General features: G+C 47.6%; 1 protein-coding gene across 2 annotated transcripts in view; it reads right to left on the reverse strand.

Annotated features, from left to right (window-relative positions):
• Positions 1-12,366, reverse strand: part of SLC39A14 (solute carrier family 39 member 14) — a 47,426-nt gene that overhangs the window by 10,692 nt on the left and 24,368 nt on the right. The window contains exons 2-4 of one of the 2 annotated variants that reach the window (XM_039243760.1): positions 4,099-4,379; positions 2,127-2,313; positions 1,139-1,308 (exon numbers count right to left, since the gene is read on the reverse strand). In XM_039243760.1, the coding sequence (XP_039099691.1) occupies positions 1,139-1,308; positions 2,127-2,313; positions 4,099-4,365 (624 nt within the window). In that variant the 5' untranslated portion in view covers positions 4,366-4,379. The remainder of the gene's footprint in view (positions 1-1,138; positions 1,309-2,126; positions 2,314-4,098; positions 4,380-12,366) is intronic. The other variant, XM_039243758.1, reaches the window with a different exon arrangement.

Below are 12,366 nucleotides of genomic sequence, written 5' to 3' on the forward strand. Positions count from 1 at the left end.
AACAGGCAATAAGGCATTTCATTTTGAATCTTTAAAAAAATTAATAAATTCAATTTCTGGAGCTGAAAAAAAAAAAAAGCCCAAGATGAGGCCTCCCCTAGGAAATGCTTGTTAGATTCATGTGGAATTTTGAGATAATGTGGAGATGGTGACTCTTAAACCAGATTTCTTCTCTCACTTGGAATAGGCAAGGCCTGGGGCTTCCATCTGGCATCTATTCTGGTAAGAGTCTTTTGATTGGCAAAGGCTGGGCAGCTACTGACACAGGCTCTTTAGGAAAGGCAGCTGCCACCAATCCCGAAGGGGGTCCCCACACAGTCACCCCTACTGCATGCGCATAGCCCCGCCTGAGCTGACAAAGGGGGCGGACTATCAACTTGGGTTTTATTATTATTTTTTTTTTTTTTAGCTCCTCAGTGGTCACAATTAAAAAGGAAAATTAACAATTATTTCAAATAGTCAAGTAAGGGCACCAGGAAGTCAGTCCTATCCCAGGAAAAAGTCAAGATGCAAGGTATGAAGCCCTGAGCACCACTTTCTTTATCTTGGAATTTTAATTTCATTTGTTTTCATTAAATAGTTTTTGTTCTGTTTGGCTCTCTATACTATGAATTATGGCCTACTTGGGAGTGGGGAAAGGATCCCTTGCTTTTCAGGCCACTTCTACTGACTGGGTGGTAACTTCTTTTCCTTCCACCTCATCCCAGACAGATGCTCTCTTGGTGGTCACACCTGAGTACTGCCAGAGCCTCTACTTAAAGCAGGGACAGGGTACCAGGGCTTGGACAGTGACCACCAGCTGCAGTGTTCCTCCTGAGCACCACAAACGGGGCAGTGGGAGGCAGGGACTGGGGGAGGCTGAGCCCTCTGTAACAGGGAGGGCACATGCGGGGAGCCTTGCATCTGACATCACCTGAAGAGGCCACAGGCCAACCTGGGTGCCCTGGGAGGGAGAGAAGTCCCTTGAGGTCCACAGTCAGAAGTCATTTGTGTCCCCTGATATGAGGGAGAAGTGAATGTTCCAGGTGGCAGTTGTCAGGAGCCTCGGAACACAGGGTGGGGGCAGGGCTGTCAAGCAGGGGGCGCAGCTGCTGGGCCCCCAGGGAAAGAGGACGCGCAAGTTTCTGTTCTACTGCACCTCTGGGATGAGCTGGAAGAGCGCGTTAGAGAGCAGCGTTCCAATGGACAGGGCGATGAAGTAAGTGAGCACACGGCTGAAAAATGCTTTCTCCGTGCATGGCAGGACGAGGACTCCCAGGAGAGAGGCCAGGTTAATCAGTGAGACACTGAGGAAGCCAAAGCCCCACACTGTGGAGGAACAAGAACAGACGGGGGCCTCCATTACTGAGGGTGGGGGTGCTCTCGCTGCCTGGGGCGGCCCGTTCTCAATTCAGCTACCATCAGGGCAGACAGAGGGCACCAGCCCATCAGTACGTTAGCGGTTGAGTCCATCTCTTGCTGGGTGTTGTGGAAAAGCCTAAAAACAACCCAGCAAAGTCACTATCAAAAAGAGCTTACCTTTTACATGGAGAGGCAAGTGAAAACAGGAAAGTTTAAAAAAAACAACAACATAGGAGTGAAATGATGATAGCAGGAAACAACGAAAGCAGCATATGCTGGGTACCAAGGGGTGGGCAGCGCACATCAGTGCGACAGGGATTCAGAAGGGCAACCCAGGTCCGTGGGAGTCACAGACATTCACACGCCATGGTAAGTCCACTGCGGCTGGAGCCCTGGAGCCGAGGTACTGGGCAGGGTGGGGGAAAGGATGAAGTGGGCTGGGGGGCACTGAAAACAAGAACAAAAACAAAAACAAAAAAACCCAAGGCCATTCGTCCCTTGTAGCTTAATAAAAACACAAATGAAAAAAAAATAGCCAAAAAAACCCCAGACTGGTCCAAAAGCCCAACACTGAGCATTCACCAGCCGGGCCACCCGGGCTGACAACATGCTGGAGCAGTCTTGGGAGTGCAGAAGGGTCAGTGCAGTCATGAGTCCGATTCACTCCCCTAGTGGTGATGAGCTGGTCACTGGCAGGAACTTCCACGAACGGCACCATCCATCGGCCCAGGGGTCTGCGTGAACATGAGCATGGCCCAGGCCTCTGCCTTCCTGTCCCAGCTCACCTTCAATTGCGCTTGGCTTCCCCTCTTCTGTCTGCTCATTCTCCTCGTTCTCCTGGTTCTCGGAGGAGCAGGCTCGGGAATCCAGCTGCTGGAGGATGGTAGGGCAGAACTCCTGGAACTCACTCTTTCCAATCCGTGACTGGGTGCTGAAGTTGTGGGCCGCAAAGAGGTCTCCGGAACTAAAGCACTGAGACAAAGCGGGAGAGGCAGGAAGCCTCTCAGAACCCAAAGTCACACCTCGCCCCTTGTAGCAACCAACTCAGCCTTCCAAGAAGACAAAATGAAGATGCAACCCGTCCAAATTGTGGGGAGTCTTGGAATAATGTCTAGGAATTCGAGCCAGGTAGTCCCTAAACTTGAAAAACTGATAAGTAATCTCAGAGATCAGCCATGCAGTGAAAGTCATACACCTTCACACACCCATTCAGACAGGGCTGCCCAGAAGGTCTGGGAATTGCAGTTGAATTCCAATCTTTGTGACCAGGGTGTGGGTTGTAGAAAAAACAGGATTCTACTAGAATACCTGAAGATAAGGCTTCATTCAGATACCAAATCTGGCTGCACATCACAATAGCCTGAGGACCTATTCTATTAAAATGCAGATTCCAGATACTTCTCCAGAGCTGTTAGTAAGCACTGGCATCAAAAGAGGAACATCACCCCCCAAGACCCTATATGTGGTGTTGCTTCCAGCCTGAAGAATGTGCTGGCAGAGATTAGGGGAGGAAGGAAGGAAAATCTAAAGGTTCAGTGTACCCTGGAGCAAGTACGGGCTGGCCAGAGAACAGGAACGCTCAGTCGCCTTGGGAGGCGTTAGGTTAGTATTCTCACATGCCGTTCCTGTGAAAACACTGCAGTTTAACTTCTAATTATACTTTATACACTTACACATCAGTCTTTATCTGAGGTGGTTTTACATGGATTCATCTCTAACAGCCCTCTGGGTGTGGTGACAAGTGAGAGCTCCTGGGCCTACAAAGCTGAGGGCTGGACTGCGGTGACCCCAGAGCTACTGCTGCTGTGCCAAGGGGCCTGTAGGGTCGGTGTGCGACAGCCTGTCAGGGCAGCCTTCTCCCCGACTCAGACATTACCAAGCCTGTGGTTCCGCGTCCCGGCTGCCTGGCCCCCTGGCTGCGTGCCCTCTCCAAACTGCTCTCCTTTGGGCTGAAGCCCCTGGATGCCTAGCCCGTGAAGCTCCCTCGATTCCTCTCATACACCCTCCCCTCCCTCTCTCATTTCTGAACCCTATGAAGACTGTCCAGCCCACAGGACTTAACACTTCATGCTATTATCAGATGACTCTGTTCTCAGTTGGTTAAGTTCCCCGTTGTGACAGCAAACTCTTCAACATGACTCATTTTTCTCTTTCTCACAGCACAGGGAACAAAGCAGATATATAAAGACACTGCTGGCTGACTTACATTTGGCTGCCACAAATAGCCTCAGACTAGGATTAGCAAAGATGATATGGAAGAAAGAACAAAGAATCCAGAGCCAAAGGACCTGGATCTCTGTCCTGAGCTCTCCAGGCCTCACGTGGGACCCTCAGGATTGCCTTCTAAACAGTGAAGACTTTCCACGTGCACCCGAGGTAGCGCGAGGCTCGTCTGGGACTGCGGGCAAAGGGTCTTGTACGCTGTAAGCCCCATGAGAAGCGCTAGCTGTCAGGGAGCTCCGGCTTGCCAACGGCTCCAGGTGATCCCAGTGCAGCTGCGAGGAAGCTTGTGGAGGGCCAAGAACCCCCACTGACAGCTCCCTCCCGTAAGGACTTCAAAACAGCCACTTGGGAGGACAGGAGGCGCTGTTGGGGGACTCAGACTCACTGACCCAGACAGCAGGGGGAGGGAGAGTTGGTCCCTCTGCTCTGCCATCAAGGCTCGCCCGCCCCAAGCCACTTGGGCTCCCCATGCCTAACAGAACTGTGACCTTAAGGGGGCAGACAGTACTCAGCAAAGCCGAGAGAGAGCCTTACCGTCGAGAGGTTCCTCTGTCCCTGCAAAGGCTGGGTGATATTGTCCCGGCCCACGCCCACATCTAGGTGGTTGAGCAGGGCCTTCAGCTCCTGCAGGGTAAGGCTGTCCCCTTCCCCGTATCGACGCAGGAGGTCCTGCAGGAAAGAGGCTGCACTGATGGCTGGCGTCCCCGTGGACACAGCGTGAGCTTCAGGAAGAGCAGTACTCCATAAACTGAGCAGGGTCAGCAGGAAGCAGTGAGGGAAGGCTGGGGGTAGCAGCTGCATGCTGGCAGAGAAGCCTGTAAGAAGGAAAAGCAGGTGAGTGAGAGGCTCCAGAAACCGACCCTTTCCTCTGGCTTCCCCACCAGACGTGGCAGCCTCACTCTGGACAGCCTTCTCTCCCCATCTAACCTTTTACCCTTCCCTAATGCCTCTGCCAAGCTGTTGATAATAACACTTCTTTTCAAAACATAGAATAAAAAAATAATAAAAGGACAAATTCAAAAGGTTTTACTAAACTTAAAAAGTTAAAACACTACATGATTATGCTTAAAAAGTTATCTTTTAGAGATTCAGAAATAATCGTGGATTAAACAATATCTGGAATTTGCTTCAAAATAACAAAGGAGGGGGTATTTGCCTTGGGAACATAGATGAGACACAACCAGTCATCAGGCATGAGTTAATAACTCATGAAACGGCTCAATTAGGTGAATGGGAATTTATTATACTATTCTACTTTTTTTTTTTCAAAGTAGCCTCTATGCCCAACGTGGGGCTTGAACTCATAACCCTGAGATCAAGAGCTGCATGCTCTACCAACTGAGCCAGTCAGAAGCCCCTATACTATTCTACTTTTGTACATTGGAAATTTCTTTAAAATAAAAAGTTACCTTAAACAAACAAAAAATCCAGGTGTGCCTGGGTGGCTCAGTTGGTTAAACATCTGACTTTGGCTCAGGTCATGATCTTAAAGTTTGTGAGTTCAAGCCCTGAACGGGGCTCTGTGCTGACAGCTCAGAGCCTGGAGCCTGCTTTGGATTCTGTGTCTCCTCTCTCTCTCTCTGCCCTTCCCCCACTCCGGCTCTGTCTCTGTCTCTCAAAAATGAATAAAAAACGTTAAAAAAATTTATTAAAAAACAGGGCGCCTGGGTGGCTCAGTTGGCTAAGCATCCGACTTTGGCTCAGGTCATGATCTTAAGATTCATGAGTCTGAGCCACAAATGGAGGTCTCTGCTGTCAGCACTGAGCTCACTTAGGATCCTCTCTCTCTCTGCCCGTCCCCCACTCGTTCTCTCTCTTTCTCAAAAATAAACATCAAAAAAAACAAAACAAACAACAACAAAAAAAACCCTACAACTAAAAGAGGGGGAAAAAATAGACCAGGGGAATAAATACACCATCAAACATGACAAAGGTTTATTTCTATACTGCCTAAATTAGAGAACAAACATGAAAAAATACTGAGACACTCTCATTTGTTAAGAATAGAAACTTAAGGGGGCAGGGGATGGGCAAAACAGGTGAAGGGGATGAAGAGGTACAAACTTCCAGCTATAAAATAAGTAAGACACAGGGATGAAAAGTACAGCTTGGGGAACACAGTCAATAACTTTGTAATAACTGTATACTGACAGATGGTGACTGCACTTATCCTGGTGAGCACTGTGTAATGCATATACATATCGAATCAATATGTTCCATACCTGAAACTAATATATTATATGTCAACTACTGTTCATTAAAAAATAATACAAATTTAAAAGACGGATAGTGTTATATTGCTACTTATTAAAACAGCAAAACAGATGAAAAAAAGACAAACCTGAATGTTAGGTTAAACAAAAGAGTAAGATACTGCTGGTGGCTATATAAATCATGAGACTCTTGAAGTTATATGATAACAAAAGCATTTCTTAAATCCTTTGAATTATTAAGTTTACCTTTGGAATTTATACTAACAGAAGCAATCCAAAAATAAAAAGGCTGTAGGCAAAAAATTATGGTCCTGCAAATTATATCCATTTCATTGAATAGTATGCAGCTATAAAAATGAAAACCATGAGTGTCATGTTAAGCAAAGAAGCAGAACAATTATGTAACAAAAGTAGGAAGTGAGAAGGTCAGGGAAACATTTTCTTTCGTTAATCATTTCCTCCATATAGTTATAATTTAATTAGTGAATAAACAAATACCAGGTGGGGAAAACGAGCCTCCTATTTAATCAGACCCAGGAACTTCATCACTACAGGTGTTTCCACACCTCCCAGGCTCCCAGGGCCCTGGCATTCTTCTCACTGGATCACTCCACCTCAGGACCTTTGCTTGTGACAGAGGAGCTAGAGTAGGGTGGTTAAGAGCAGGCTTGTTTGGTGTGCATCCTGGTTCTGCCATTTACAAGGGTTGCGATCTTGGGCAAGATATCTAAACATTCTAGAGTCACAGTAGTGATACAGGGGTGCCTGGCTGGCTCAGTCAGCGGAGTGATCTCTTGATCTCAGGGTTGTGAGCTCGAGCCCACACTGGGTGTAGAGATTACTTAAATAAAAATTAAAAAGAGTAGTGATGCAGCTTACCCTGGCCTTTAGTGTCAGGGCGACCTGGCTTAAATTTCTGTACCACTGCTGACCAGATACGTGACCTTGGGCAAGTTACTTAGGCTCTCTCTACCTGTTTTCTCATCTATAAAATGGGTACACACTTCTCTGGGTTACTGTGAAAATTTAATGACATGAGCTACAGCAAGTCACCAAGTGCCTGACCTACAGAAAGCACTCAATCAAATGTGATTTGATTATAATTAGCAGAGTTCCTCCACTTTGACTCCCTCCCAGCCCAGATACAAGCTGTTAATGGAATTATCGGGAATATCTCTGTGGCTAACTTTACTCTAGCCCTGTAGCACACATTTCCCACAGGTCTCCCCAACAAATATACCAGGCGACATTTCAGGCTTTAGCCGCCACATGTGGAGCATGCACAGAATCTGGAGACAGAAAAATATCCCTCTTCAATGGAATGTACTTTAAGTCATACAAAGAGATGGATTAGCCTTCAGCATAAATGGCAGTGTGCAAAGTGTTACTTTAAGACTAACAACTCTCAAATCTACACTGAGAACCAGAAGTTAAATTACAGTCAGCAGGTGGGATCTTAGGCTGAAATGGCTAAAATCCGCTGTACCAAGAAAACTGTCCTCTACCTGGCCACATTGGAATCTGTCTGAGGCAAGTGTTGTACTATCAGAGTGAAGGAGAGGAGGGCCGAGCAGATTTAGCAAAGGACAGCAAAGAGATGATGAGGTCAGCACTCGGTATCACCAGAACCAACACTGCTAAGCACCTGACAGTCACGGATTCCTTGAAGAGAAGCTGGGATACTTATCTTCACCTAATAGATGCAGAAACCCGGTTTCAGAGATTAGGAAACAAGAGTCATAGTCAACAAGTCAAGTAGATTAAATTTTTCATGAACTGAAACCAGTCTGAATGACGGGAAAGTCAGTGCACTCTGCGCCACTTCCCCGCTGTATGGAGACATAAAATATGCACCCTGGGTCCCCTTGAAGGTCCGGAAAACCCTGTAGGTCTCTAGGCAGCTCTTCCAAATTTTATTTATTTACTTATTTAATTAAGTAATCTCTGCATCCAACGTGGAGCTCGACCTTACAACCCAGAGATCAAGAGTCGTGTGCGCTACCGACTGAGCCAGGCAGACACTAGCTCTTCTCAATTTCTATGAGTGCCAACAAGAACCCCAAGTCCAGGCATAACATGCACTGAAGACCTGTGAGAGGGACCCCGCAGGTACATGTTAGAGGCCAGCCTGTGTTAAATCACTTCAACAAAACAATGGTCCCCACTTTAGCAGTATTTCTCAAATTTATCGTAGCAACTTTAAAACATTCAGAACACACAAACACAAAATTGCTTCAAGTGTGAAACAGCCCACATAACTTGAGTAGCTTTGCCTGGCTGGGCATTCATGTCAAAGTAAGCATTTGCAAAAACTATCCATTCCCTGCTAACCCCACAGCCTTTGGGGTGGCGGGGAGAGCCTCCCGAAATGCACGGGCAAAACCTCCTGCCTGACCTGACACTCAAGACATGACCCACCTCCTCCCCGCTCTCCCCCAGAGAGTCTAAAAACAACTAGGAGGGCAATTCAGAAGTCCTGGTCCAGGGATCTTGGAGCTGCTAAAGACACTCCAAATCCAAGTGATCCTGGCTTTTTGGCAGACACAGAAGGGGAGCTTTCTGCTCCAATGGAGATTTTTTTTTTCTTTAGCTGCAAGTTATTCTTAGAAAAAAAAGTTTATAGAAGATTCTCTGGAGGAAACAAAGGAGAGAGGAAGAGAACCACAGGTCTTGATGAGGCTGGAGGGTGAAGCTGGGCAGGGGTCTTCATGGTGTGGGCCCAGCTGCGGAAGGAAGCCTGGATCTATTAAGGCTGTGGGAATGGGAGGGCCCGTGGGTGGACCCCGACAGTCCTCCCAGGGAGCCAAGCCAGCTGCCCTCAAGGACACCTTCCAGGAGTAGTAAGAAGAGCAAGCAGGGCAGGGCATGAAAACAAGCTGGAGAGAGACAAAGGCTCGAATGTGCTCTTGGCTCAGAGGACCAGGCTCTCCCACTAAAGAAGTTGGAGTCTCTCCACTCCTTTGTTCACTTGGCATGGGTTCAAAGAAGTAAATTATTTTAGTGCCTTTAGGTCTGCCTCCAAGGCGCCAGACCCAATCCTCGTAGAGGGAAATAAAAATCCTAAGAGAAAGTCAGCAAGAGATGCTTGCTCTCAGATCCTCTGTGAAACTTCAGGTTTCCTTACCATCTCGGAGGCTCCTGAATCAGAATTCCACCTGCCTGCCATCACTTCACTGGGTCCAGAAGTACCTCATCCTAAAAATGGCACTTCTGTCCGGTGGACATAGTTTAACTGCCTTACTCAATATGCTGCTGGTTATCTATGCCCACCTTTTGCTAGGAGCAAAAACATTTACTTCTGGCTAGAGCAATGAAGCAGCGACTGATGATGATGCTTGGTGCGGAGGTTGACCATCGGGACCCAATGGGCCTGGGAGTGCCAGGTCTCCAAACATCCACTCCCTTCCTTGACCGCTGGCTGGCAAGAGAGCCCTCTGTTCTCAGTCTTTCAGCCTCTGGGCTGCGGAATGAAACATGGGAGACTGAATGCTCCAGAGACAAACATGAGTAAGGAACAACTGTTTCTGAGGCCACTGATGAGCCACAGGAATTGGGTGACAGATGTTGTCTGTAAACCCACCTACTTGGGCCTATTCTGTGCCCCCCTCAAGGCATGGGCAATGTGGAAGCACAGCAAATTACAAAGCTAGAACTTCTTTTTTTAATGTTCCTAGAGAGAGGGAGAGAGACAGCGTGATCAGGGGAGGGCCAGAGAGAGAGGGAGACACAGAATCCAAAGACAGGCTCCAGGCTCAGAGCTGTCAGCACAGAGCCCGACGTGGGGCTCTAACTCATGAACCGCGAGATCATGACCTGAGCTGAAGTCGGATGCTCAACCGATTGAGCCACCCAGGCACCCAAATCTAGAACTCTTACGCTGAGGTCTTAGCTATAGGTTGAAGGGTAGCAATCAGAGGAAGGGCAATCTCAGCTGGGTTTTTACAGAGCTCTTTACTTAAAATTGAGAAAAGGTTGATTTTCTATAGAAAAGAAAGAAAGAAAGACACCAACCATGGGGGTTTGAGGGTTGTGAGGGGAGGTGTGGCTGGGGGGAAGGGGAAGCTGTGAGGATAGAAATGATAGCTCCCCAGAACCCTTTACTGCCTGGCCTTAGTGAATCACCCTAAGCTTTCCCCTCAACTGTCTTCTCCCCCACCTAAAATACAAAGGATGTCAAAAGAGGTGTCTAGCTCTCTTATGTTCCTCTTGGGGACAGACAGCAAGGACTCTCTGAGAGACTGTGACCTCAGTACATTCAGGGCTCCAGGCCCAATGTCCCAACTGGCTACAAGGCCATTCCCTGCCCCGCCGAGGGATCTTCCCCAGTCAACAGTTCACTTCTGTAGAACACCTTCAAATAGATTGGTCTTTCTCCAGTCTCCACCCCCCACCCCATTCTAAGGCGGTGACCCAGTGGACACTCCCCACTAATGGTTAACTATTGCAGATGGGTCCAGGTGAATCAAGGGGGCAACATTCCTGAGCCTCCACTGGGAGAGATGTGCATAACCCTGACACTTGCAGACAAAAGACAAAGTCAGGGGGAGGGGAAGAAGGGGAGGTCTTGAGGAATCAACCCATTCCCCTCCACCCCCCACCCCCGACGGTCAGTCTTCATTGGTCCAAGTACCAAAGAAGTATACTTCTGGCTTTGGCAACAGAGGGACACTGGAGCTGGTGTGAGAAGGCCAGTTTGCAGCAACTCCAAGCAACGCGTGGAGCTCACTAGATGTTTCCTCAGTTCAGAAAGAGGAAAATAAACCTGCAGAGTTTTGAGTATCAATATAAAGTATGTCAAAACGTTAAATGAAAATAAAAACTTCTGAGTTAAGATGGAGAAATGAAATGGTATCACAACTTTCCTTCCCCTGATCATTGACATTTGAGTACAAAGGGGCGCCTGGGTAGCTCAGTCAGTTGTCTTCTTGATTTCACTTCAGGTCACGATCCCAGGGTCATGGAGTGGAGTCCCATGTCCAACACCGTGCTCAGTGTGGAGCCTGCTTAAGAGTCTCTCTACCTCTCTCTGTCCCTCTCTCCCATTTGCATGCACTCTTTCTCTAAGATTAAAAAAAAATCTTTTTTTGGTAAAAATTCAGGAAAAAAAAAAGATACCAACAGCAACCAAACACAGAGATGGACACCGAGTAACTTCAAAACCAGAGGCAAGTTAAGAAACGCAGGGGGCACCCTCCATGGCTTGTCTCCGAGGGCTGGTCCGGCCTTCACAGCCACAGCAGGGACAGAGGAGCCGGAATTCTCACTGGCCTCCCCCAAACCTGCAGAGGCAATCAGCTGCCAATTCTTTTTCCTCTTCAGTTAAGGAGTAGTGGGAGAAGTTGCTGGGAAACAAAGAGGTGACACTAGAACGAGAACAATGAGACTCTCCTAGAAGGGAAACCAGGGCCCTAAGGCCACATACTGAACAGGGACACGATCCAATTCCCAGTGAGTATTCCTCCCCCTCCAACATAAGTGGAATGCGCCTCCTGGATACGTGGGTTGAGCCACGCCACAGGGCTGCTACCCAAACCCAGAGTCTGGGCCAGAACCATCTCCACCACCACATCGCCACAGAGAACAGGTTAGGAATACCCAGCGCTCACCACTGCTGTCATTGCCATGGGGGGGTGGGTGGGGTGGGGGAAGAAAGTCTTATTTTAGAGCCGACAGAGCCCAACAGCACAATGGGAACAGCAGGTGAACCATGCAAAAGACAAAAATGTCAAAGGGCGCCTGGGTGGCTCAGTCAGTTAAGTGTTTGACTTCTGTTCAGGTCATGATCTCACGGTTCACAGGTTTGAGACCCGCATCAGGCTCTGTGCTAATAGCTAATAGAAGGTCTGGAACCTGCTTCAGATTCTGTGTCTCCCTGTCTCTCTACTCCTTCTCTGCTCACACTCTGTCTCTGTCTCTGTCTCTCTCTCAAAAATAAACATTAAAAAAAAAAAAAGACAGAGATGTCAACCCAAAGTAAAACATTAACTCCAGAGAAAGCAATTCCTCACAACCGCTTCACACTGCAGAATACTTAATTAGAACATTAATGCAATAAAATCAGAGCTCAAAGATGAAATTATAAAATAAAATGAGATCAAAAGGGAGGCAGGCTTACTTAAAAAAAAATCACTAAAGAACCAATAAATAGTTTATCATGAACAGAGAACAGAATTCTGCCAATAATCTAAAATAGAAATACTGACAAAAGAATGTCTGAAATAACCACAGTGAATGTAGAAGGAAAAGACAGATTAAAACAAGTAATGAGGGTGGATCAAGTCAACTGAGTGCCCAACTCTTGATTTTGGCTCACGTCATGATTTCACGGTTTGTGGGATTCAGCCCCATATTGGATTGGGCTCTTCGCTGATCCTGAGACCTGCTTAGGATTCTCTCTCTGCCTCTCTCTCTACTCTTCTCTCCCATTTGCCCTCTCTCTCAAAAGAAAAAAAAAAAAGTAGGGGCACGTGGGTGGCTCAGTCAGTTAAGCGTTTGACTTCAGCTCAGGTCATGATCTCAAGGTCTGTGAGTTTGAGACACGCATTAGGCTCTGTGCTGATAGCTCAGAGCCTGGAGCCTGTTTCGGATT

This window comes from Hyaena hyaena, unplaced genomic scaffold, assembly GCF_003009895.1.
Source record: "Hyaena hyaena isolate Hyena2069 unplaced genomic scaffold, ASM300989v1 scaffold_230, whole genome shotgun sequence".
In the NCBI taxonomy this organism is placed as follows: domain Eukaryota; kingdom Metazoa; phylum Chordata; class Mammalia; order Carnivora; family Hyaenidae; genus Hyaena; species Hyaena hyaena.